The sequence below is a fragment of the Myotis lucifugus genome, unplaced genomic scaffold (genome assembly GCF_000147115.1).
Source record: "Myotis lucifugus unplaced genomic scaffold, Myoluc2.0 scaffold_128, whole genome shotgun sequence".
NCBI classification, from domain to species: domain Eukaryota; kingdom Metazoa; phylum Chordata; class Mammalia; order Chiroptera; family Vespertilionidae; genus Myotis; species Myotis lucifugus.
The window spans coordinates 2,880,680-2,881,713 of record NW_005871176.1 but is presented as its reverse complement, the minus strand read 5'-3'; the positions used below and the strand labels follow the sequence as shown (position 1 = coordinate 2,881,713).

Here is a 1,034-nt window from a genome sequence, read left to right as displayed (position 1 = left end):
ATGTGGTGAGTCTGCACTGCTGAATGTGTGTGCTCAGGTGCCTATGGATGTATGTAAGTGTGAGTGTGAGAATGGGTATATTCATGTATGAGATTGTGTGTGTGAGAGCATAAGCATTTGTGCCTATGTTCATACATATGTGTAGGACTATGTTCTTGTGCATGCGTGCACATGTTTGTGTGTGTATGTGTGTGTGTGTGTGGCTGTGTCAAGGAGGATACAAACACAAGTTAGAGAGTACAGGTTTGAGTGTGAGGGTAGTTAGGGAGGAAACTTAGTGATGAGTAAATCCATCTACTAACAAAGATTCTGCTAACTTTTCTTAAACACCGTCCTATCTGACCATTCTTTAAAAGTGCTTCCTCTCCCACCCAGCGTGCACTGTGCCCTGCACTCCTCTGCACCCCAAAGCAGTGCAGATACCCAACAAACTATCCTTCTCCATCCCAGTTCAGGCAGAGTATCTGCTTGAGGCAGGGTAGCCAGGGTGGGAGGGTATTTGGAGAGGGTAAGGGCCAGCTGGGGCGGAGCCACAGAGAAGGGGCAGGGCCATACCCAGAAGAGAGGGGCGCCATGGCTTTGAGGCTGTTGGGGTTGCGGATCATCTTGTCCAGCGTGTTGACGATCTGACCAAACTTGGGCCGGTGGTTGCGGTCCTTCTGCCAGCAGTCCAGCATGAGCTGGTGCAGGGCGCTTGGGCAGTCCATGGGCGGTGGCAGCCGGTAGTCCTGCTCTATGGCATTGATTACCTGGGGACAACAGAGGGGCTGCGTGGGTTGGGTGGGTGGGTAAGAGCATCTGCCCTCTGGCCTGGCCTACCTTTTCCCCCAGTGCACTTCAGAACACACCTATTTGGTTGCCCTCCACCTCTTCCAGGCAACCTTCCAGGTCCAACCCAGGGATGGACCTCACCTAGGCTCCCCACCAGGTATAGCCCCAACCTAACCTGGCAGCTGGGTGCTTTGCTTCCCCCGCCCCAATTCTTAGGAAATCCAGAACCCTTGGAGATAGCTTCTGCCTTCAGGGACCCAACC

General features: G+C 53.3%; 1 protein-coding gene across 1 annotated transcript in view; it reads right to left on the bottom strand.

Annotated features, from left to right (window-relative positions):
• The window catches only part of EPHB2 (EPH receptor B2), a 144,947-nt gene that overhangs the window by 3,303 nt on the left and 140,610 nt on the right, over positions 1 to 1,034 (bottom strand). The window contains exon 14 of the mRNA XM_023758325.1: positions 556 to 749. Coding sequence (XP_023614093.1) covers positions 556 to 749 — 194 coding nt within the window. The remainder of the gene's footprint in view (positions 1 to 555; positions 750 to 1,034) is intronic.